The 23,537-nt window shown below is 28.3% G+C and overlaps 1 protein-coding gene across 1 annotated transcript in view; it reads left to right on the plus strand.

Annotated features, from left to right (window-relative positions):
- The window catches only part of LOC106683527 (protein dead ringer), a gene marked incomplete in the record, with an annotated part of 267,292 nt that overhangs the window by 19,808 nt on the left and 223,947 nt on the right, over window positions 1–23,537 (plus strand). The window contains 1 exon segment of the mRNA XM_067052184.1: window positions 11,223–11,291. Within this exon segment, the coding sequence (XP_066908285.1) occupies window positions 11,223–11,291 (69 nt within the window).

Genomic DNA, 23,537 nt, shown 5'->3' on the forward strand with positions numbered 1-23,537 from the left:
AGACAGATTCAGAGTTATGTCGATATGTGTGTTTCAACTGATTTAACTTTATTTATTTTTTCGACATATGTATCCAATCAAGTATTTCTTTTAACTGATTTTTTTTTTCTAGATTTGTATACTAATATATATTTTAATTTATGTGTTTCTTTGTATAAACTGATTTACTACGATGACTATTATATGTCCTTGGTTTGACTCCACATTTCTATCTGATGATAAATTTGTTAACGATCGAACATGGATAGCGGATCACTGGAAATAGGATGTTTAAGAGAGTGAGATAGGGAGAATAGAATTGTCAAGTTAATGAAATGAAATTGTCAAATTTAATGCAATTGCTGAATCGGTAAAGAAAGAAAAGATAAGTAAAATGAATGAAATGAAATAAACCAAAATATTTGTAGTTGGTATTGCATTTAGTACTTATAGTATTAGGATTTGTAGACTAGTATTGATTGTGAAGGAAAAGGGGGAAACAATTTTTTTTTTGTTATAACAAGCAAGTATATATATAAGGGGTATTCATGATCTATGTTAAAGCGTGTTAAATGGAAAAACTCGTGTTAAATCGAAAAAAATTGCCTTCTTTTGCCGTGGTAAAACGAAATAACATTTAACATGGCTGAGAGTCTGTTACTTGGTCAGTTAAATCGAGAATGACGTCACACAATAGACCAGTTGAGATCGCCGCCATATTAGTTGTTGTGACTTTCAATACAGTTGTCAATTAGCTCATCTTCATTCTCTTCTTCACAAGTGTGAAGATCAATAAGACACTCATAAGCTAAACTTTCACACAAATTCCACTTTTCACTCACTCTAGGCATGTTTTAATTAATTACTTAAATCAAAACTGAAGTAAACAATAACATGAGGGTCTGGAAGGAAGGTTATAAACATAAAGGCTTATACAACAAGTTGCTGAGAAAATCCGCTAGGGACTCTTATGCATTTAACGTTTAACATGACTTCAAATAGGGCTGCTCACAATCCTATAGTTATAACATTTAACATGGTAAAACATATAACATTTAACACAACATCATGAATACCCCTATAGTGTATAATGTAGCAACCTAATCTAATTGGGCAACATGGCTGAATAAAGCATTTCTATCTCTCTCTATCTCGTTTGGAGAAATTAGACCAATTTTTTAAAAATCTTCTTGACGGTTTTTTCTTAAAAACCATGTCAAGAAAGACCATGGTTTGGATTCTACGTAAAACAGGACTCCTCTCTTCATTAGTTGTAAAACATTAGGATGTTGAATCAAATGATTTAAAACCTCGTGAAGAGTTTCTTTATTCATTATTCTCCACTTCCTTAAAGAATATTTTTGGAACCACCCCTATATATTGAGATACAATAGAAGGCTAGGCCTTGTAAAATTAATTCGTCCCTAATAAATGCAGGAAAAGGTATCGTGGCGTTCAATAAGTTTTCCTCAATGGCTCTGCATTTATTCTCCCCTTCGAACTGCCTCCGAATACAATAAGACAATTAAAAGCGTGAAAAGTAATCACACTCCATGACAATCTTTTAAATGGTTCAAAGAGAGAACACAGAGCAAACGGGTCTGCTAGATATCGACTCCACAGTACCATAACGTTAGACGCGTCCTATACATTCTACGTGATTAATTTCAAGGCTCGAAAACGATTGTTATCGTACTATATGGGTTAGTGTGAGTGAGAGGACTGAATGATCCCCATTGTTCATGGAATAAGGGAAGAGTTTATTATTTAAAGATTTTATTACAGTATGAAATCTCCCCTCCTCGAACGAGTATTTTACCTTATTGCTGGTAGAACTCATATCTTCCCAGTATGATCCCGGATACTTTGTATATTTTCAAGAGAGCTTTTGATTGTTTTACTACTAATGAAGTGATATATTTTTATCTTGCAGAAGTGTTTTAATTTATTAATTTACAATGAATTAATAGTACTACTCCAAAAATGGAATTTAACATAATCAAGAGAGTGAATAAAATAATAAATATATTTTCCCCTTATTCAGACATCTGAGTATAAATTATTCCTATTCACCTTTCTTAGGATGACATCGAGTTAAGTCCCTAAGAAAAGAAAATTTGTTTAAGTATTTTCTATCTTATTATCTTAACCATAAAGTACTTAAAATACCATAGGATTGCAATTTTTTTTCCAAAAGTTTCGTTATAAAATGTTAACAAATAGTTTTTTAATCATATTAAGTTAGACGTATTTTCCATCCTGCTCATATTGTGAGGAGAAAAAAAATTAGATTTAACGCAAAATAATAATTAGCAGTGAGATGACTACAAAATCTTGAAACGTCACCGAAATTTAGTTTTTTATTATCGACGGAATCTAAAGATCCTAAGTTTATATAATTAGGTTTATTCTTAATTCTTGGAGAATTACTTTTGTAGATTTCAGGCATGGGGGAGGTGCAAATAGATGTGGAAAACAAAATTAAATTTAATTATATAAATATTTATTAAATTAATTTTAAAATAGTTTTTTGCCTATTTCATAAACTTGATAAATGAAGTAATACATTTATAATAATATGTCATAAAATAACAATTAATTTATCATTACTTCGAATCAAGCTTGGAAAAAAAGTTCATATCTGTGTAAATATTATTGCTTTAAGAATAAGTTATTTAGATTATTTCAGGGGGGGAAATATTTGCTATTACTTGGGTTGCCAGGTCATTTCTAACTGTACCTATTGTACTTTATGTCAGAAGGGGTAGAAGCAGGTAAAGAGATTGAAACACTTCTAGGAATGGGTTGAGACTCCAGGTCATACCCTAACCAAACTAGCCAAGCAAACAGTTTGAGTGTTCCCCTCACCATGGAAAATGTCTTCAGTTTAAGCAAATAATAAACAAGAGCCTATAAACAAACCGTTAGAAGCTAATTATAAACTCAGTCTCTCAAAATAGCTAAAATATAAAACAATATTTAGATATGTTTCCTTTGTGGTTTAAATTTATACATTAAAATTGTTTACAATAAATTGTTCAATTTAATAATAATATTCAATCTTGGAAAGACCTTCAAAGACAATTATTTAAATCATTTTAGAGGGCCCTCTAATCTATAATTTAAAAATCACTTCCATTCAAGCATATTGCCCTTTCAGTGAATTTCAAATGCCGATTCTCACTTGAATGCGAATAAATTTAACTAAAAATGTATAAAATAATTCTTATTTTCGTACTTTTATATTTCCTTATTACCAGACCGGCCTCGTGGTACTTATATTATATAGCAATTTTATTTACTTTTAATTAATTGACAATGAGGGGGGCAGTCTCGTGCAAAATACATCTCTAACAATTACAGAGTTATAATACTTTAACAAAAATAATTTTATTTATAAATAACAAATACAAATTATAATAACATTTAAATTAAATCATTTTCCACATTCAGTTAATCTTCTCCAAACCTTGGATATTTTATAGTGGACAAAAATAATCAATTATGTCGAACTTATTGCATTTGGATTGTATACATACGATTAGGCTAGATTGTTGAACAGTTTACAGACCAATAGACCTTTGGGTTTACTCAGCCTTTTATTTATTATTATTAATAAATATAATTCTAATTTATAGTTCTGAGTCCTAATATTGTATATTTATAAGTAGATATCTCTCTCACCCTTTCTACCTACCGATGTCAGAATATAAAACAGCTTAAGAACTTGTAGGATTTCCTTTAAATATTAAAAAAAAGTTTTCTTTTTAAATTCAAGATGTTTGTTTTATCATTATCATTACACTTATTTTAATATTTTTATGGATCTTTCGAAACATTATTAAATCCATAACGAATGTTCTCCAAAATAACTAAAATTTAAATTCGAAAAGTTTTTAATTAGGTTAAAGATTTTTCGAAAAATAATTAGAAAACTCGTTATATACAAGGTTTTACTTTTGTATTTTGTAAATATAAATCGAAATCATGAATTATTTTTTTCGCCATTTTCTTCGGTTCTTAAACTCCAGTACTTTTATTGTATACAGGGAGAAATCGATTACTCATTTTATTTTACTAAATTAAAACAGAATTTCGTTTTGAAATTTTTTTTGAATTTATATATCGAAAAATATTTTAATATAGTTTTATTATTATTTTAAAAAAACTCTTTTACTGTCTTACCTTTTTGAAATTAATTCTGGATATGTTGCACAGCTATCATATAAATCGATTATTTTCCTTAATATCGATACATCCAGTTATGACCAATTAATTTGACCTTCATTTTACTCTGTAAACTTGATCGACTAATTGTTATATCTATGTCATTTATTAATAATTAGTCTATTTGTTGTTAACATTTTGTATCTGTGTTAAAAATTAAAGGGGGGATCCATTAAACTAAACTAGATGCAGGTGGTCGATCCGGACAATTGTCTTAGGTCGGGCTTTGCCCACTAAAAATACTAGCCTAAGAATAGTTGTGGGGAGGCAACCCCTGCGAGACGTCTTATATTATCTGCACCCCACATCCTTCTATCCAAGTAAACTATTCACTCCAATATGTAATAATGAATATAATATATATTTAAATATATAAAATTGAACTATTTAAAAATTAATAAAATAAATGTAGAGTTACTGAAAAAAAAAAAAAAACTAAACAATACGATAACTCATTAATTTAATATAGATAACTATACTTTATTTAGACCAACTTTATTTAAAAGATATTTCTATGAACCGCTTGTAAAGAATAAATAAAATAAAAATCCATTAAAATCGTACATACCTATACCTATTATGCGAAAATAACGTTGTCGTAGGAGTATTAAAAAAAAAAAAAGATTATTGAAGATAACCGAAAAAAAAATTGTAATAAATCTTGTTAATTTATATTTTTAAGTAAGTAGTGAATTTAATTTTTTCTAGTAACTAAATAAAATTAGGATTTCAATCATTTAAAAAAAAAATCTTTTCTTTTGCCAATTTGTCTAAAATATTCAATTTATGTATATTAGGGTATTCGAAATTTTAAAAACAAAATTTATTATGTGTAGGTTTAAAATGAAGGATAAAGAAAAATATATAACATCTGTTGAGAAATCGACTCTTCTATTCTAAAAAAAAATCTATATAAATATTTATTTTTTTTGGCTTAAGTCCACAGTTACAGTTACAGTTTTGTTTCATATACTTCATATTTTAAAAAATAATAAATAATTTACTATTCACCGAAATTTAAAAAGGGCACTTCCTCCTTGCGACAGAATTTAAAGGGCTGCGAATTTCTAGCTAAATTTAATATTTAGATAAAGCAAAAAATATTTGTTTTTGATTATTTTAACAAGGAAATGACTTACTGTTCTGAAATAAAATTATTTATTACCAAAATTACTGTTATCAAACTTTATAGGAAATATTCCTTAATTTATTTTATATTTAAAACTTTTAAATTATTATAATTTATTATAGCTATACGATTTCTACTTTGAAAGGGAGTGAAAGGAAGGAATTAAGCTGTTACTTCTGTCAGAAATCCATCCCTGAATTTAACAGTCTCAAATATAGGCTTACTGTGTGGCATAGACTAACAGTAAATATGTATTGTGCTAGGCTGGTCTATTTCTGGTGGACCCGGCAATAAGCTCATTTCCTATAGCCATTCTAAATACACCTGTTCCATTGGGAGAGTAATTAGCTCACAAATACATTCCTACCCTCATCACTGCCTTGCTACCTTCCAACATTGCCACTAATTCCTTCTACACAATTATGTACCTTGAGCAGGAATTTCGTGTACATTGTTAGTGAATTTATTGACAAATTAAATTATGATTGTAATTTTTACATTGCGCATTCAAATTTTCATTTTATTAGCATGTTTTGAAAAGCTACAGGAAATACAGGATGATAAGTCCACGAGAAAATCAAGATTTCTTTGCAATACAGTAAAATTTATTAGTGGTTGTTAAGCAATAAAATAGAGCCATAATTAATAATATTCGAAATTATAATTTTATTAACCTTATGTTATTTATAACTATTCCTAAATGGGTAATAATCTTACTCAAGTCCAAATTGGAAAATAATATAAATTTTAGTAGACTAATCACCCTTATTAAGAATAACATTTTTAACTGCATTATAAATATACACCATAATTTTATATCTTTTGATCAAAGGTTGAACTTTTTAAATTGTAGGGCACATAAAATTTGACATTACATTTTAAAATTGCTCTCCAAGATCCAATCTTAAATTTTTACAATCAAGTTTGAAATTTAAACTTTAAAAAAAAATACAGAATATCACATGCTCCTTATTATGTTACAAACGGAAACATTCACGAAGATTTCCTGTGTCGTCCTAAATGTCGCAGACTAGGCCCAAAATAGAACCTTTCATTATCGACTCCCTAGCCCCTCGAAGTAGACCGTAATCTTCCTTTCTCATTCTTGATAATCTTGCGAGGCTTCTGAAAAGTGGTAAAGTGGGTAGTTTTTAGTATTTGTTGTCTGCATATTTATCGGTTGTGTTTTATGTACACTCTTATATTATCAATTCAACAGATATGAAATATTAGGCGTGTGCTATGTTAAAGAAATTATTTTTATCTTTATTCAACTAATTATATTTTAAATACAGTAATAAAATCTATATTAAATATGCATAACTATTATATTTTTTATTTACATCTATTACTTGCTTTGGCATAGATAGCATAACAGTACGGCTGGTTCTAAGTTACGTTTTATTTTAATATATGTAGTCTTTCAGGCAAATATAAACAAAAGTTTTCTTTTATCCTCAGTAGAGGGGGTGAAAAACCCTTCTTGTGCCCATGTCCTCTCCAGATTCCAGTTCTGGAAATACAAGATCTCCTTGTATAGAGAAGTATCATTGATTTTATTTTATTGACAAGAGTTATCCATGTTGGAATTGAACTAAAGGAATACAATGATGAAGAGATGTTGTTAGAACTTCTTAGGATTTATTTTTCTCCATAATTTCTTCTCTTCTCTTGTTAGATTTGTCCAAATATGAATTTGTTTGTGCATTGGATACTATTTATTTTAAAAAAATTATAACGAGTATTGACAATCCGTCTATGCATTCTAAAATTCTCTCTTAGGTCTTTCCAACCCTAATATTTCAAATTATAAATCTCAATTTTTTTCGTTGTTAATACATTTTTTTTTCGGATTTAACGATTTTAATTTTTTTTTATCTTGGTATCCATTGTGGCATAAGAGAACCAAAGTGAAAAATAATTTAATGGCAATCTGAATAGAGAGGAAACTATATGTCCTTAGGTCGACATAACAGCATCAGACCTTCATCCCCTAAATAGACCCAAACACATGTTCCTAAACTGTGGAATTTGAGGAGGTGGGGCTAGACCCTATCACAGCCCTCTTGGAAACTACCATCGGTTCCTTCCTTAATAATCATCACGAAAAACATTTTTGGGTAGGATTGTTCAGCATCGTAAAAATATGCTAGTTTTGGAGGAAAAAATAAAATAAAAAATTCAAACCCAGACAGATTCAGAGTTATGTCGATATGTGTGTTTCAACTGATTTAACTTTATTTATTTTTTCGACATATGTATCCAATCAAGTATTTCTTTTAACCAACTTTTTATTATATTTTCCTTTAAATCTATGTATTAGTTTTTGTTTTGGTAAAATGTATTTATTTGTTTGTTTTACTGTAGACTGATCTACCGCTGTGACTAGTATTTCTCTGGTTTGATCTCACAACGCTGTCTAATAGTGAATTTGTTTAGCGGGTCTGAGAGGGGGAATTCGGGAGAGTGAATTTGTCGATCAAATGAAATAAAAATTTTGAAATGGAAGGGACAAGAAAGGGAAAGAAAAAAGGAATAAATTGAAATATTTGCATTTAGTGTGTAGACAGGAATTTATTGTAAAAGAAAACTGTGGAAAAATAAAATAAAAATGTGTTCTTTCTATTTTATTATAATATAATATGTGTAAAAATATGTAATTTATATATGTCCGATCACGGATTAATTAGTACACTGTGTAATGTAGAAACCCGATGCATTTGGGCAGCATGAATGAATAAAGCCATCTCTCTCTCTCTATAGAAAATAAAAAAATTCAGTGTGCCTATTTTTAACAGTGTATATTGAATTATCATTTTTATCAAATTATTTCTATCATAATCAGAAGAATGAATGATACCGTTGCACGATTATATGTGGATAAAAATTATTTCAATTAGAGGTGGGAAATGTGTAACTGTCCGATAAAAAGGGGAAGGATATTTGTAGAGGGGAATGAGAAGTGACTGATGTCCTATCAATCAAAGAGGAGAAGCTCCAAACTTTGCCCCTATATATAAAACTAGTGGCAAAACTCCAACGCACAGCCTTCTTCTCGACTATTCAATACATTATTTATATATTATCAGGGCCTTTTTTATTTTTACACTCGCAGATATACACATATATAAGCGCTCAAGAGTGCCGTGTATATCTCAAGATCAAGCGTGAATCTGTATCTGTAAGGATAAAGTAGCATATTTCTGTATAATTCTTGTTTAAATTAGATATCAATTTTTTAAATAAAACGAATGACGAGAAATTCAATGCTTAGCACATAATTCCGTAGTTGGATGGAATAGTTTGCCATTCAAAGAATATTGAATCCTATATAAAATACAATATCCCAATATATTTACATATTTATAATTCTCCTTATATTCTTGTATCAAATATATTCTTTCTTTTATCCATCGCACTATTACCCTTCCCACTTTTAAATCCCGCCTATACAACCATTTACTCTCCATTCAGTTCCCCAAGAACTATAAATAGATTTCCTATCTTTAGACGTAATTTATAACTATTTATATATAGTTCATCTTTACTTTTTTCTTCATAATTCATTAATATTAGTAGTTGATTCAATGTCGTTTATTAAATTTTAATTATTTTTTTTTTTTAGATTGTTATATTTTCTTTTTATTTCTACGACTCAAAGGCTCGAAAGCCTTCCTTTTATTGCCTGTAATGTTATTGTAAAGCGACGTGTCTCAGAATAAATACGGAATTTATAATCGCCATTATTAATTCTCACTGATTACCTTTAGAGTTAACGATTATATAATTTATCATCTATATAAGTTGTTCTCATTTCGAAAACCATCTTTAAAATCGTTTATAATTTGCAAGTTTTAGGAAACAACGAGTAAGAAAAAAGCCATTAAAAAAAAATCTATTCTTCCTCATTTATTTACAATGGTTTCTCGCCTTTTCAAACTACTAATCTAGTTGTTGGTAATAAGAAACCATTTATCGTACAAAATTTATTTTAAAATAAATAAATAGAAAAGTTCAAATCATTTATTACAACACGAAGTTAAATTACAATTATATTCGTATTGACAATCTTTTACGGTAGCGTTACACACATTGTCCCAAATCATCTTTTATTTCCGCGTCAACATTTTATTAATTACTTATTCACAACTAATTATTTATTTACAACTTATTCACATTAATTCTCGTGATATTTTTTTATTAAATGAGAACATGAAAGGTAGTGTGGGATACAAATGTTTACTAAAAGCTACAAGAGATTAAAATGAATGTGATTAAACATTTATTTGTATTTTTGTAGAGTTGTTGAATATAAAATTAAAATAATTTAAATATAAATTTTATTTCTTTATTCTTTATATCTTCCGAATAACGTTTCGGGCTCTTATATATATTATCAAGTTATAAAAATAAAAATATTTACAATCAACAGTCTTACAATTAACATACAGTTACAATATATAAATTTTGAATAATTTTTTTTTTACAAATTTACATGCTATTTATTTAACATTTACCTATATATACATACACTTCACTAATTTATTTTCTTTTTATTAAGAAGTAAAATAAAGGATATAAATTTCTTAAAAGAAAAAAAAAAAGGACCAACTATTTTGTGAAAATTAGAAGTCGATATTTATATTTATAATTCGAGAAAATTTGAATTTCACAGCGACATATCTACGATACCTTTTACCGATTTAGACTGCTGAAACGTAAAGTCGGAATGAAGAATGAATGTTGGATTGCCGTTTTGTACCATCCATCTCTTTCTATCTCTTGCATAAAAAATGAACAGCTTCAACTGGTGGAAGTTTTGCCGATGCAATCTCCGCCTGCCCATCGCCTCCTTTGGTCTCCCACCTGTATCCACACAATCAGATACAGATATATTTTCACATACCCCCCCCCCCTGATGAAGCCCTGGAACGTAGAGCGAATATTTCTCCAATAAATAGTTATTATGTTTCGTATATATATTTTACCGCAACCTGGACTATCATCTTGCATTCAATAACATACGATGTAATAATCTTCCAATAGAAAAATCAACGTTTTGTGAATTTATTTTGTAAAATATCTCAGAAACTATCAGATGTACTGATAAAAAGGAACTGGAAATTAAAGCTACGTTAATGTGCCATAAAATATCACTCGTTGCAGTTTTCATGATATTTGCCAAAATAAATTCACAAAATTTTAGTCTCTCGTTAATATATATCAATTTTACATTTTAAAAAAAGAATAATTTCTCCTTTAGAAAAAAAATTGGTTTTTGAAAAACTGTAGAACTATAGAACGTAAAGAACTTCAGCAGGACTCAAAATTTAGAACATTTGTACTACTTTCAAAGAGATTTATTAATTACTATCGTGAGGTTAAAGATAATCAATGAGTGAAAAATAAGCAAAAATTATAGGATTTTCAGTTTTTTACTCACCACTTTGTTGTTTATCCTTATTTTTTAATACTAATAATTTAATCTTTTTCATTTTGAAATTTTAATTAAGTTTAATATTAAAAAAAAAATTAGACGTTTTAGTGTGTCATAAAGGTACCAACAACAAAAATATAATTCTAACTCTATCTTTGTTTTCCTCATCTCCTATGTTCATGTTATATCTCCTTTTTGTCCCGGTTAAATTCCTTGATAGATAAAATGAATATAGTTTCTTCTTATGGGCTATATGGGCTTTGACTCATATCGATATTCAGTTTCCCTTCGACGTAGTAACTTCCTTTATTGTTGAATTGAACTTCCCAGAACAGCAGATTGACACTACTCTCCAGGTGCATGGGTTTATTTAAATTATTTTTTCTGTCATTCTATATATAGTATCAATAATGATTTTATGGTTTATTAAATGAAGCCTTCGATTTGCAGGGCACCATCCCCCACCAGGGGTGCCGTGAAATGTATTTCCTAGATAAAAAATCAACAATCTTCACACAGGTACTTGTAAAAAAAAAAAAGATTACATTAATTAACATGTAATGAACGCTCCAGCTTTTTCTTCAGCTTTTTTCTTCATTGGCATTGCTGTAGACTTCAAACTAAAATTTGCTTGCATTTTTGAGCTTTCGTAGTTTAAGTGCGCAATAAATTAATTTGAAATGCATATTTTAACAATTCAACAGCTTTTTATATAAATAAATAAAGTAATATTAAGATTGTAGATGTAAAAAGTATTTATTTAATAATGGTAGAAGTGAGTTAAGTTATCGCTCCAAGCATGTTCTTATTCTTCAAGGCTGTTAATTTGAGACACCCCTCAATGTCGAATCTTAAAAACTAAGACATTTTTTCAGAAGGGTGGTTTGGAGACAAGTTTAGACATGCTTTGTACAACATTCAGGTACACATCGAGTCAAAAGGTAGTGTTGATATAGAAAGTTCTGGAGCAAGTGTTTGTTTTGTGCAAATATGAGAAGTAATGAAAAAAATATGTTTTTCTTGTTTTTTTGTTTATAACGTGCAAAATAAGCATTTTAACGCGTAAGATAATCATACATTAAAAAATAGAAGAGAAAATTGCCTACAATTCATGTTCCTATAATTTTTTTGTACAGAGTATGGTTTTTGCACAACATGTCAAACGCAAAGCAATCGATTAATTGTTAAAAAAGTGCTTGAAGTGAACTATTCTTATATATTTCTTTTTTGGTGTTTGAACACAAATCCAAAGTCGCCCATGAAAATATTTTTCAGCAAACACAAGAAACCATCAAATAATCACTGAAGTAATCATCACTATTATTTTTTTTTGGGGGGGGGAGGGGGTATTTTTTATTGAAAGTATGATGTACAGAAAAAATGAGTGTCATTGGTTCTTACAAGAAACTAAAAATAATTGTTAATTTCTATTTCAATTTAATTAAAATTTTGTTTTTCGTAAAATAGATATTTCATCAGAATTTTTATATACAATTATTTTTGAACAATATTCAATATTCTTTTAATTTTTACCTTTAATTTAACTGTTTTTTAAAAAATATTTTGAATGAAAAATTAATTAATTTCTAAAAAGTGTTGAAACAAAAATCATATTAGATTGTATCACCAAATATCAGTTTCTAATTCGAGCAGTTTCTGATTCATTACTACTTTTCATTAATTAAAATCTAATTTTAATTGAAATTAAGTTATTTTTTAAATATTAAAAAATATATTATAAAAATCGAATTTTAAAAAAAAAATCTGTTTTATTCAACTGCTGTTAAAAAGATTCTTATCAAGTAATATTTCATACCGATTATCACGTGATTTTAAAAATGAAAACTATACAAAAGCAGTTAATGTGAACTTTAATGAAAACTATACATATTGAAAATATAAATCAGTCCTACATGGTTTTGTTTTTTTGATTTCCCTCGGACTAACTGAAAGTTTAAAGTAAAATAATCCTTCTGTAGGCATGATAAGATCAAACTTCACCTGAATAAATGATGATAAAATCATACTTCACCTGAATAAATGATGATAAAATCATACTTCACCTGAATAAATGATGATAAAATCATACTTCACCTCAATAGGTTTTGTATGTAATCTATTATTGCAAACAATTTAAAAAAATTTTTTTTTTTTTTTTTTAAATTCTCCCTCATATCGCTTATAATATATTTCAAAAAGACGTTTATTAGTTACTGTCATGACTTTTGTACACTGTGGGGAATTTCCTCGTGAAGGAGTCCAATCTACGAAGTAATTGATTGGTGGAGTCGAACAAATTAGAACCATTGGTATAGAAGGAGCATTACTTTACTTGCAAATTATCGTATATTAGATAAGCTGTTTTTTAAAAAGGAATATACGGGCTATGTATAGCTGTGTCTATTCAAGACGATTTTTCTCTATTGTTAATTCCCCTTGGTATGACTATTGTCACGTTTCCTCAGATACCCAGCCCATTGTCTTATAAATGCCTTACCAATTTGCATATTCTTGATAAAACTGGATATTAACTCAAGTTAGCTGTTTCCTAACATTTTCTTTTTAAGCCTCTGCTTGAGCAATAGGATTAGTTAAGCTTTGCATGGCCTAAACTTATTTTATTGCTTTTGTTTTTCATTTTTAACATTAAAATTCTGCTTACATTTATTTAATTAATTTTTTCGTTTTCAAATATTCATTTTGCTTCCTGCATGCGATCCGGAGAGTGAATTTCTCCTGAGGTAAGCAGGAAAGTGTAGTATTTTTTAAGTTTAGAGTAGTATTGTTCTTTTATACTTGTAGTAGTAATAATCAATTTATAACTGTGTTAAATATTTCTTTTTTTTATTTTAATTTATTGAGGTATGTATTTTACTTTAATGTTTTATTTAATTGAGGTAGTAAAACACTAGCAATAGTAAAAATTATAAATCTGCTCACAAAAAATATTTTATGTTATTGATGTATTATATCTTTTTATTGCTATTGCTAGTATTTATATTCATATTTTTTATAATTACAAATTGAAAGAGTAAATACTCGTATCAATCTCCAATGCAATTTTAACATATTTTTCCTTTTTTATTTTATTTTTTTTTCTGAGGTTTTGAAAATGATACCTCTTCACTAAGGGAGATAAGCCATTACTACCACATTAGATTTCTTCAGTTTATGAAACCAACTTCTTTCACCTAAGGAAAGTCAGAATAAAACATAGGGAGCCGAGACAGATTAAACTCGTGCGGTGTTCGGATAGAAATCAAAAATAGAAGAAATAAAAAAGAAAAGTCAATTTTTATTTTATTTTTTTTTATTACATCTCAATAAAAATGATAACTCGAAAACTTGGCTACATTGTCATAATTTTTTGATTGCTCATTTTTATATGGTAATTTTTGAATGAACCATATTTTTTTTTAAGTTTCATTTTATTTAGTTTGACTCTTAAACTTGAGAACTAGAAAAAAACACTAATTACACCTATTCAACAAAAATAAAGAATAACCTTTTTATTTTATAGGTAATTAGAACAATAAAATGTCTTCATAAAGGAGACATAAGTCATCACCCCAATCAACAATAATGGCCAGGATTTGCATTTAGTATTTAAACAATTGATGGTAACTTATGTGGGAGGTACAAATCTTCGAGCAATTGATTTTCGCTGAACGGTTTATTTCAATACTGATTCTATTATATATATTTTTTAAATTAATCTTTTCACCATAAAAATAGATAAATAAATGACATTATAAATTTATCCAATATGTAACTTTATTTTTAATTTTTCTTCCAATCTGCCTTCCAATCATATGAAAAAAAAAATGATATTTTTTATTCATTATTAAATACATAATTGGATCTTTCGTCAGTAAGTCGAAAAATAATAAGAGATTGTGCCAGGTTGGGTGAGAATTGTATAACAGAAATTTTGTAAATCAGTACTATTAAGTGGCTTTTTACAAAAGTTTTTCCGTTTCCCACGAACAGGGGTTTGGTGATACGTATATACATCAAGAAATGTTATTATACTCTCTGATACAATCTTTGTGATTCCCGGTAATAGTTATAAAACATACACACAGTAATAAACATTATTTATGAATAAATTATAAATATATTATAATAAAAAATAATAAATTATTTTTAGCCTGCGAAAAAAATTCGTGATTTGAAGAATTAATTTTATGCTGACTGCTCTTTGGAGTGATATCACTGTACCTTTCTGGGTGGTCATGTTATAACATTATCATTAAAATAATTTCACTTGGTGTGGTGAGATTATGCCGCCCTTTTTAACAAAGTAATATGTTATGAATATCTAATTGCAGAACCTTTCTCTAAGAAAGGTTACAAGTCAGTAATGATACAGAACTACAGTTAAACTGTTGTGTAAAAGAATTATGAGATGTTCAGTGAAAACATTTTGGGTTTCTCTGAATTATGGAACATTTTGGGTTTCGCAAAATTATGGGGAACGCAGAGGTCTTATTTAATGAATTTGAAATATTACATTTTAATCACAGAACACTATATTTATGTTTTAAAAAATAATAAAATTTTATAGAAAAAAAAGGAGTGAAAATTAAATTGTAAATTAAGTAACAGTTAGGAGAAAAATTACTTACACCATCCCCAACCACTCGATTTTCTTTTACAACAAAAAAAGTGAATAAATAGTAAATAAAGAAATTTTATTAAATAACCGTCAGAATTTGGCACAATCTTACCATATTATACGTTGTTGTTTTTTTGTTTTTTTAAATAAATATATACAATCCATAAAACAGAGCTATATTATACATTTTTTGAGATTTAATACATATAATTAATTTATATTTCTTGTCATTATTACGTTAGTATTTTTTAATAATTATTTTAATGTTTATTAGGGTCCTTAACAAAGAATAGTTTAAAAACTGATCAACAAGCCTCCTTGAAAAAATAGTTGAAACATTAAATCAGGCCTTTATCGAAGAAATATTTCTCTTTTATTGTGTTTAACCTCTTGAAGGACATGTTTGTAAGGAAGTCGTTCAAATGGTGCGACATAAGCACGTAGAACCAATCAAGGAAAACATATATTAAAATTTATTTCGAATTTATTCTAATAAATACTCGTCTTGTCTGGAATGTTCCTATTTAATACATAAGAGAATTTTTAAAAGTATTTAAGTAATTTTTATTCTAACTCGAAAACTATCTAGTTCTAATTTCACATATTATAGGATATATAAAAATTACTATTTTTTATAACAAGTAATATAGAACACCCATCATAACAGACCTTATAAAGACCTGTTTTATGGGTCGAATCGTCGGGAATCAATTCTTATCCACATTAGATCAATCATTTTAATATATAAAACACAGGTTCATAATAATTAATAACATTATGTTTAAAAAAAAATTGTTTAGTCGTTTGTTTTGGGAGTTACCCTTTACCTATAGTTTTGTAGTACTTTGCATTATCACCATTTCTCATTTTAGCTTGGTATTTAAATGCCAATAATTCCTACAGTGGATCTACAACTATTTATAATCAAGGACTAACTTTGCCCTCAAAGTTTTCGAAAATTCGAACTGGTAAGTCTCCTTCAAGTTTCCTAAACGAACAAGCCGTACCGTGTTACATTTCATATAACTGCCAAAACTGATGCCTTACACAGTGATCGCGTAACGATCGAATAGGTCTTAAAACGATTAACATTCTGTGTTGGGGGTGGGTTTGCGAAGGCTCAGTCATTTACTGTGACAGACTGCTTCGCATTAATTTGCCCCTTCCCTGGCAGGCCGGAATCGGACGGATAAGCAGACAAGAATTAATGATCCTGGCAGAATTCATTTGGGGGAAGGGGTAGGCGGGAATTCCAATGCTAGTTTTTCACCGGGGGTTGCTAACGTGTGGAAAATTGATGGCCTGAATGAGTGAAGAGCCTCCGGCAACGGCCACCTCAAATTAAACTCACTCTTATTGCTCTAAGAGCGCTCTAATGAAGAGCGGATCACTATGGTGATGGAGAAATTTTGTTTGTATTATATAAGCAAGATATTGCAATGCAAGTTAAATATTACATACTACATATACTGAAATCTAGTAGTGAAAGTTAAATATTATATATTGCATAACTATAAATTTGGAACCTTGACAGGTAGATTGGAAGATTAAAAAAAAATTAATAAATCCATATGTATCACAAACATCATTAACTTCGCCAATTCTGGGAACATCTTGACACATTTTTTTTTAATGGACTTTTTTAATTATATCCAGGAATCCTTTCTTTTAGACCTTTTTTTTTGTTTTTCTCTTTTTTCTGTTAAGTGTTACAATTCCCCACATAGCACTAATTAATATAAATGGTTAGTTACGTACCGTAATATAAATAATTAATATAATTAAACATTTAATATATCATAAATTGGCGGCGGTCAATAAAAGTAACATAACGTAGTAAAATAAGACTATTTATTGTTTAACAACGTTTCGCCCCTTTTTGCAGAGCTTCGTCAGAGCTAAATGAAAAACAAGATACAAACATCGTAAGAATTGACAATAACATTAAAACAAATAGATAGAGAAAATACGAAAATATGTAAAAGAAAAAAAATAATTTTTTGTTTTGTTTATAAAATATATAAAAGAAATAGTAATAATAATAATTTAAGGACGAATACATATAGGAGGACCATATATAGTTTTATAAACAAAACAAAAAATTATTTTTTTTTTTTTTTTTTACAATTTTTTCCTACAGTCAACTATCTTTTTCCAATATAAATTCTTAATGGATGATTTTTTGATTAAATAAATATGTATGATTGCAACTACTGGAGGTTAAACTGGTAGGTTTTTATGCCATTCGTTGTTATTTTAATTTAATTTTGATAAACGAAAATCCTATTAATAAAACTGTACAATATAGCTCGTGTTCAAACTCTATTTCTCAAGAAGATAACGGTCGGTAGTTGCCGTTTCCCGATTGTTAGGAACAAGGAAAGAGTGCAAGTATATTCAAACTGTTAGTCACTAAAATCGTAAACATTATAACTAAGTGTATCCTGTTAAGCTGTTAAATAAATAATTTTATTTTTAAAAATTGGCATTTGAACATATAAGCTTTAATTTTCTTCAAATAAAACCCCCTTCTGAGCAAATAAGGTGCTTATGAATGTTAGCATCTGCCTGTCCGTCTCTATTAGCTTTTTGAAAAATAAATACTTAGGATTAAAAAAAAAAAATTATAAAACACTATTAGTTCCCAATGAGATTATTATTAAACTTTAATTAAAATTAAAGGAGAGGGGAGAGTGGTTACTTCCTTTCTCTCTACCCTCCCCCACACTGTTTGCTTTGATACACCAATGATGATGCTTCTTTCTGATTTGATGATGAATCCGAGACTTACTATTGGGCTTAATATGACCCGTCGTAATTATTTTAAATCAATCATAACGAGGCTTGGTTCTTTCTCCTGCTGTTCATTATTATCAAGAAGAAATTTAAAATAAATAAAAAAATTCTAGTTTACTCTTCATGTCGGTTCCGTAGCCCTCCGTGATCCAATCTGCCTCATAAAGTTGGTACCCTTAATAGGGTAAAAATCTGGCGGTCGAGCATGATTCCGATCAAATCAACTCCTTGCGCAACCGTTAGTCTTGTAACAGTACTTTCTTAGAAAGTACTGCACCCCTGAACCTTCATGGGTTGTAGTGGTGATTTATTTTATTTATTAAAACCAGTCTCGAATAAGATATAATGTATATATATTATCAAATAAAAAATAAAGTAAAATCAAGTTTAAAAAAAATAATAATGAATATTTTTATCCGTTGTTAGTTATACTGTGTAGCTTGTCTTGAGCTTACACAGTACGTAAATGAAGAATTATTACCAAATTATTACTCCTCTATATATTTTCAATTTAGCCTTCATTTGTAGTCACGTAATGCGACTGCTTATCATCCAACGACCTTCATTTAATCAAGAGGTCTCTGTGTGGTCGACAATATGTTCCAACATGATCGTAATAAGGCAACTCAAAATGTAAGCCGTAGATAACGCTATTTTTCCCAATACGTTGACAATATACAATAGTATTTGCATATACAAGGACAAATCAATTTTAATGCTGTCGATGTTTATGCAAATCCGGCGAAGCTCTAATGATTCAACCTTGGAAGTAAGGAATCGGGGATCGGCTAGCTCAGACTGTAATGGCATTTGATACCTCCCGCTCTTGGAACTTGTTCAATGGAAATTGTTTATTTCGTTATATGATATGTCATACTATTAATATAAGCTAGCAATGAGTAGAAGGGTAATTCTACAAATTTATCAAATGAAAACTGTGAATGTTTGGATAAGAGAAAACAATAGAAAAATAAATTAAATAAATAATTAATATTAATTTATATGTGGTGCATCTTCCTATATTGCTGCTTAATCTAATAGAGATAGAAATAGATGACAATTTTCCATTTTATTTTGAATTGAATCCAATAATGGTTTAATTTATTTTTTTAATTTTCCGCAAGAATAGCTCCTGTACTGAGATGCCCACAACTCGACACATAAGTACCATTATTGAAATAATTATATATGTTTAAAAATTTGCCTCAATTGAGTGATATAAATACAAAAATACATAAATAAAATTAATCAATTATATTGCATAATTATAACAAAAAAACATTAAAATACAGTTATTGCTTTTTAATTTCTATTTTGATATAAGTTAAAAAATTTATTATATTGCATACAAACATAGAATAATAATTAAATTGATACGCGTGTTCTACAGTATAGATCACAACCTTATGTGTTCATAATCAGTGTTGAGTAAAATTTACTTGAAGGGGTAAGCGAACAGTTATGGCATAGCTGTAAATTAAGGTACTTACAATAAAAAAATCACCAATAGCCGTTGATTATGGCAAATTGTTTAACAAATAATAACCATTGTTTTCGTATGAAACTGTAAGGGCATATAACTAAACCTAAAAAGTAATATTACTAAAATATATCATGTGACTGGAAATAGATTGCTATTTATTTTTGAATTTTTAGTTAGGGAATTTAAGGTATGGTATTTTGGTGACGTATTTTTGGTTCGAAAGGTGGGGGGGGGTATTCTCTTCTAATTCAAATCATTTATTATTGAGAATGCTTATACAATAGATTTATTATACTAATAATTAGACATAAATATAGCTTATTATTTGCTTACCATACCTATCCCAAGGACAAATATCTGATTTATTAAATTTAATTTAATAAATCTGTTATTTAAGATGCAATATAAATTGTTCAGCTAATATTTGTCAATTTTAACTATTTTTATCCAATATTAATTTCTGGTTTAAATGCTGATTTTATGCAGTCAGCATATTTTTGTTTATTTGTTATAATTAAATATTAATATAATAATATAAAGCTATGTTGAGAAGACTGCCAACTTGCTAATTACTAATATTGGACCACCATCCACAAACCGATCTAAATATTGGTGAAAGTTGTCCTATTTCTAAGCAGCCTATGGCACCGTGCATTCCAACTGCACAGTAATCCATTTTCAAACTAATTTCAAATTCTTTTCTTTCATTTAAAAGCTTTATAGAAATCTGTCCTACGTGTATAAATTAATTATGTTTCTTGGATAATTTCTTAAAATAGTTGATGTTGCCTGGCTAACCTGTCACTTTCGGAAAAAAATAATTAGTATTATAAAAAAGAAACCGACTTTCGAAAATATGGCTTAGTAACAAGCTTAAAAGTTTCATAATTTAACCCATAAATTAGCAATAATCACCATAACAGAAATTTATTTCTATAAACTTATACATAACAATCGATTTCCAATTTTTTTCAGTATCACTTGGATTTCATAGTTTTTCTCATATTTATTTCTATTTTTCCAATTAGATAATTTATTCTTAGACAATATTTTTTATAATATTTATTTACAATATTTATTATCTGTCTCAAAAGCCTCCATTTATGAAAATGTTAATTCTAGAGATTAGAATGGAAAGCCGTGAAATTTTAATTTAATAATTAATTCTATTATTTAAAAAAAGGTTCTCTAAGCGTTTTAAACTCTGCAATATAAATATAATATTCGCAATTTAATATAAATTATAAATCTGACTACTTATTAAATATTTTAAATTTCACTTACCACGTTTATAATTGATTAATACAGTGAAAGTTCATTGATTGTAATATTTAACATAAACAAGTTAGCAAAACGTTAAGGTTTGTTAAACAGGCTTTTTTTACATCAAGTATAGCATAGGATTCAGTTAAACTTCCTTAAAAAAATGGAATGAAGCTAGTTTCTTTTCTATGGATTAGATTTAGTGCGTAATTGCTCTGAACGTTTTAGTTGTTTAAATATTTTTTCAATTCATTTCAAACATCTATATTGACTGAAAAACAATTTATGCTCAAGTAGAAATGCTGCTAACTATATATTTCATAAAAGTAAATGCAAGGTAAAAACTGACCATTGTCATAGTAACCGTGATAACATTTATAAAAGTGTATTTTTTTAAATTCATTTTATACGTTTTTGTCTCTCTTCTTTCTTTTTTTTCGACTTAATATTTTATATTATTTTTTCTAAAATATTTAGGCTTCCAACTGTGTATTATACAACTAGATTTTGTATTTGTCCATTTTTTATTACTTCTAGCAATGAGAGATAGTTAATTATTTAATAAAATTATAAAAAAAAACAATTATATGATAAAGAGTTAATTGTTTTGAGTTTATTAAGCCCAGGCAGATAATTTCAACCAGGCCAAGACCTACCTGATATTTAATAGCATTTATTGCACACTGATATAAGCACCGAGAAGATAAACAGAGGAAAATCGATTGTTTAAAATGGCATTTCCACTAATTCGATTTTGGAAAAATATTTTTTATAACATCCCAGGCGTTTTTTATAACATTTTTTATAACACCCCATACTTTTTTTTTTTATATTGTTTATTGTTAGGGGTGACTTTTTTGTGAGACTATACCCCCCTCCCATAGTCAATTATTAAAAAATAAAATGTACCTCTTACATTAACCTTGTACTGCCCACCAGGCCGATCTGGTATAAAATAAATAAATAAATAATTAATTTCTAAACTATCTCACTATATTTCATTTTAAACTAAAGCTGAGACTAGACTCGAGATTTTATTGAGCTCTGATTTGGATGCAGTATCAGATCGCCGAGGTTCCAAGGCGGTTGGTGACCGTGCGTGCACAGCGCTGTCACGCGACAGCAAACTCTCAAGTATTTATATTAACTCGGAATTAAATTTATTACGAAATGGAGGAGGGGAGCCAATTTACTATCTAAATGGACACAATTATTAGTTTTTGAGATGTGTTATTATACTCCCGTGAGGTGTAATTACAGATAGAGGTCACAATAAAAATATTCTCAAGGAGATCATTTTCTAACGGGTATCAAAGTGACTCAGATTATAGATGGTTAATTGTTCCATTTAGGCCGAGGGTCAATTATTTTAAGGTTAAGATGTACAGGGTATGGATAATGCAAACTTAACAGTACACGTACCAATCGTATCCAATACCAGAAAACAATACGCTAAATATTTTAAAATCAAAGAAAGAAAAGAACATCAAAATTCGTTACTTCCATTTTAAATCTATGTTTAATGGCTATTATTACTTTTTACTATGAAAATGAAAATTCTATATGAGTTGTAGATAGTTGAACGTAGATTAATGATTAGAGAACTTTGTCGAGGGGTGCTGTCAGCAAAGTAAAATAGTATATAAGCCACTCACTATTTTTCATTGTCTGTCATAGTGTTCAATTTGTAGATTCAATTTATTTATTAATTTTTTCAGTGTTTTAGACACTACTTGCATATCTTGTATTATACATAGCTTCTTACCTACATGATATTATATTTCATCTTTCACTGTTTTCAATCTACCACCATCTAATTCCACGATTATCTATCAATAAACTTTTTTTTTTTTACTATTCAATTATCAGTTATCAATTTTTTATCATTTATGATTCAATCCAATATTTTCTACAATTCCAAATTTGTTTGTATACTATTCCTTTTCAATTGTATGTTTCTCTAAATGTTGTTGTTATCTCTTTTGTTCTATAGCCCTGATGAAGACCTGAAACTTAGGTCGAAACGTCGCCATGTAATAAATAAATACGGTTTTGTTTATTTATGTTGTTCTTTGCTGACCGCACCCCCCCGACAAACTTCTCCAATCGAAAATTCTATATATCTCTCTTCATCCAGGAACTAGTGTACTGCAAACTTAAGTTACATAATTAAACATCTGGTTAGGTGAATAAAATAGAAATTAGTATTTTAGCATTTATCTAAGCGGAATTATCTAATACTAATATAAACTTTGTACATTTCAAGAATACAAATGTTTAAAAGAGATAAGGAAGCCATGAAAACATAACTGCGAACAAGAGAGATCCAATTCTCGAATCGAACTTTTTTTCTATTTTAGTAATCCATTAAATTCTTTATTACTTTGTATTTATCTATTGTTTATTACTCCTAACAATAGGGACTAGTTATTTATATAAAGTAATTAAAATTAAAGATACTTTAGAGGAACCTTTTTTTTAAAATATTCGTCATTTAAGCCTACTCATTTTAGACTACTTTAATGAGAGTCATATCCGACTTTAAAGACCACTTAATTGTATATTGATTTCCCGAGTAAAATTAAAATCGTTTAAGCAGTTCTGG

The sequence above is a fragment of the Halyomorpha halys genome, unplaced genomic scaffold (genome assembly GCF_000696795.3).
Source record: "Halyomorpha halys isolate HHAL.00 unplaced genomic scaffold, Hhal_1.1 Scaffold27.1, whole genome shotgun sequence".
In the NCBI taxonomy this organism is placed as follows: Eukaryota; Metazoa; Arthropoda; class Insecta; order Hemiptera; family Pentatomidae; genus Halyomorpha; species Halyomorpha halys.